General features: G+C 45.0%; 1 protein-coding gene across 3 annotated transcripts in view; it reads left to right on the forward strand.

The window, feature by feature from the left end:
* Window positions 1-230: 230 nt before the first annotated feature.
* Window positions 231-1,795, forward strand: part of XXYLT1 (xyloside xylosyltransferase 1) — an 87,835-nt gene continuing 86,270 nt past the window's right edge. The window contains exon 1 of one of the 3 annotated variants that reach the window (XM_072408203.1): window positions 231-828. In XM_072408203.1, coding sequence (XP_072264304.1) covers window positions 361-828 — 468 coding nt within the window. In that variant the 5' untranslated portion in view covers window positions 231-360. Of the gene's footprint in view, window positions 829-989; window positions 998-1,795 lie in introns of those variants that run through there. The other 2 variants (XM_072408202.1, XM_072408204.1) reach the window with 2 other exon arrangements.

Raw genomic sequence — 1,795 nt, forward strand, 5'->3', positions numbered from 1 at the left:
AGGGAAGATACAGAAAAGGTTAAATGATGTGGTAAGAAGGGAAGATGAGACACAAAGGGTTAACCCAACACCAGCTATAGCAGAGGATGGAAGTGGGCGGGGTCAGGTGATCGGTACAATTCCACGTGATTTAGCTCCTCACAAGCCCTTCTGGATTTTGAACAAGTACCGCGCGCCTGCCAACCACAACATGTCTCCCTGTCCGCTCAACCAATCCACTGACTCCGAGCTGGTTGGAGAGAGGCGGGTCTGTAGGTGATTGGTCCGTTATAGCATCTTCCTCGTCCATCTAGCATGGCTGCCCCCTGTTGAATAGAGGTGTATTGGCAATGGGTATAGGAAGTGTGGCAGAGCGCTGGCATGATTAAAGCACAACTGCTGGGTAGGATCATCACCATGAGATCCTACCAGGCTGTCCTGCTTTTCCTGGCAGCCCTGGCAGTGTTTGCCTTCTATTACCTAGGCTCGGGGAAGGAGAGTTTCTCCAGTACCACCAGGAGGATAATGGAGAACAGCGCCGGGCAGGAGCTCATTCCAGACCTGGACCTGGCGGCATCTTCATCCGAGCTCAAGATCGGCGAGGGCAAAAGCAAGAACCTGGAGAACCGCGGCGTGCAGGACTACCACCTGCTCATGATGTTCACCAAGGTGGACCGAAGCCCCGGCCTCAGGGACAAGTTCCAGCTGGCCCTCCGCTCCCTGCTCAAGTATGGCAAGTTCGAGAGCCATGAGGTGCTCAGCCTGCATTTTGTGTCCGATGAGCCCAGCAAAGACATCGGAAAGACCGTGCTGAGGGACCTGCTGCAGGGAGCCAGCTTCAAGTATAAGGTGGGCACATACATTGTATACATGGCTGGACCTCATGCTTCAAGTATAAGAGTATAAGGTGGGCACATACATTGGTATACATGGCTGGACCTGATGTATAAGGTGAGCACCTGGTGATAATAGGCACATACATTGTATACATGGCCAGACCTCATGCTTCAAGTATAAGGTGGGCACATGGGTTCTTTTTAATTTAAGGTGCTCATAACGCCCCCCTTCAAAAATAAAACACAGTCCTTCAAATAAGAGTGCTTCACCCTTTGAAAACAGGGACTAGTCACGTGATCACATAAATCAATGAAATGCTATTTTGGTTTAAAAAATGTAACTTCTTTACAACTGTTTAAGCATATTGTGTGAAGGGTGTTTGATATATATTTTTGTTTTTGGCAGTCTCTGTTTATCTGCACTTTTTGGTCTCTCTTTTTGAGTGTCTTTCTGTGGATATTGAACAGATTTTAACAGTTGTTATTATTATTAATACCAGGATTTATAACATTCTATGCGTCAACATTCTATGCAGCGCTGTACATTAGATAGGAGTTGCAAATGACAGACAGATACAAACAGTGACACAGGAGGAGAGGACCCTGCCCAGAGGAGCTTACTATCAGTTCTTCATAATTCCTTCCATCGTTTTGTATTCTATACTGCTGTGAGATCCATTGATGGAAATAATACAGCATTGTTAAGTTTTCTGTAGTGTATTGCAGTTTTATTTAGCTTTGCTGCTTATTGTCTTAATTTTGTATACAAACAGTATTGTCTTTTAATCATGTGTAATAAATGTTGGCAATAAAAAGCATGACCTGCAAACTAGGAAAAACATGACCACGATAAAAAGAATAACTGTGTTTTGAATTGGCTGGATAAAGCTACGTACACACTTCCAATTATTATCGTTTGTAAACGAACGACGAACGATCCTGCACGATATCTTCGAACGATCGTATAGCACCGATCCTGT

This window comes from Pyxicephalus adspersus, chromosome 4 (genome assembly GCF_032062135.1).
Source record: "Pyxicephalus adspersus chromosome 4, UCB_Pads_2.0, whole genome shotgun sequence".
Lineage (NCBI taxonomy): Eukaryota > Metazoa > Chordata > Amphibia > Anura > Pyxicephalidae > Pyxicephalus > Pyxicephalus adspersus.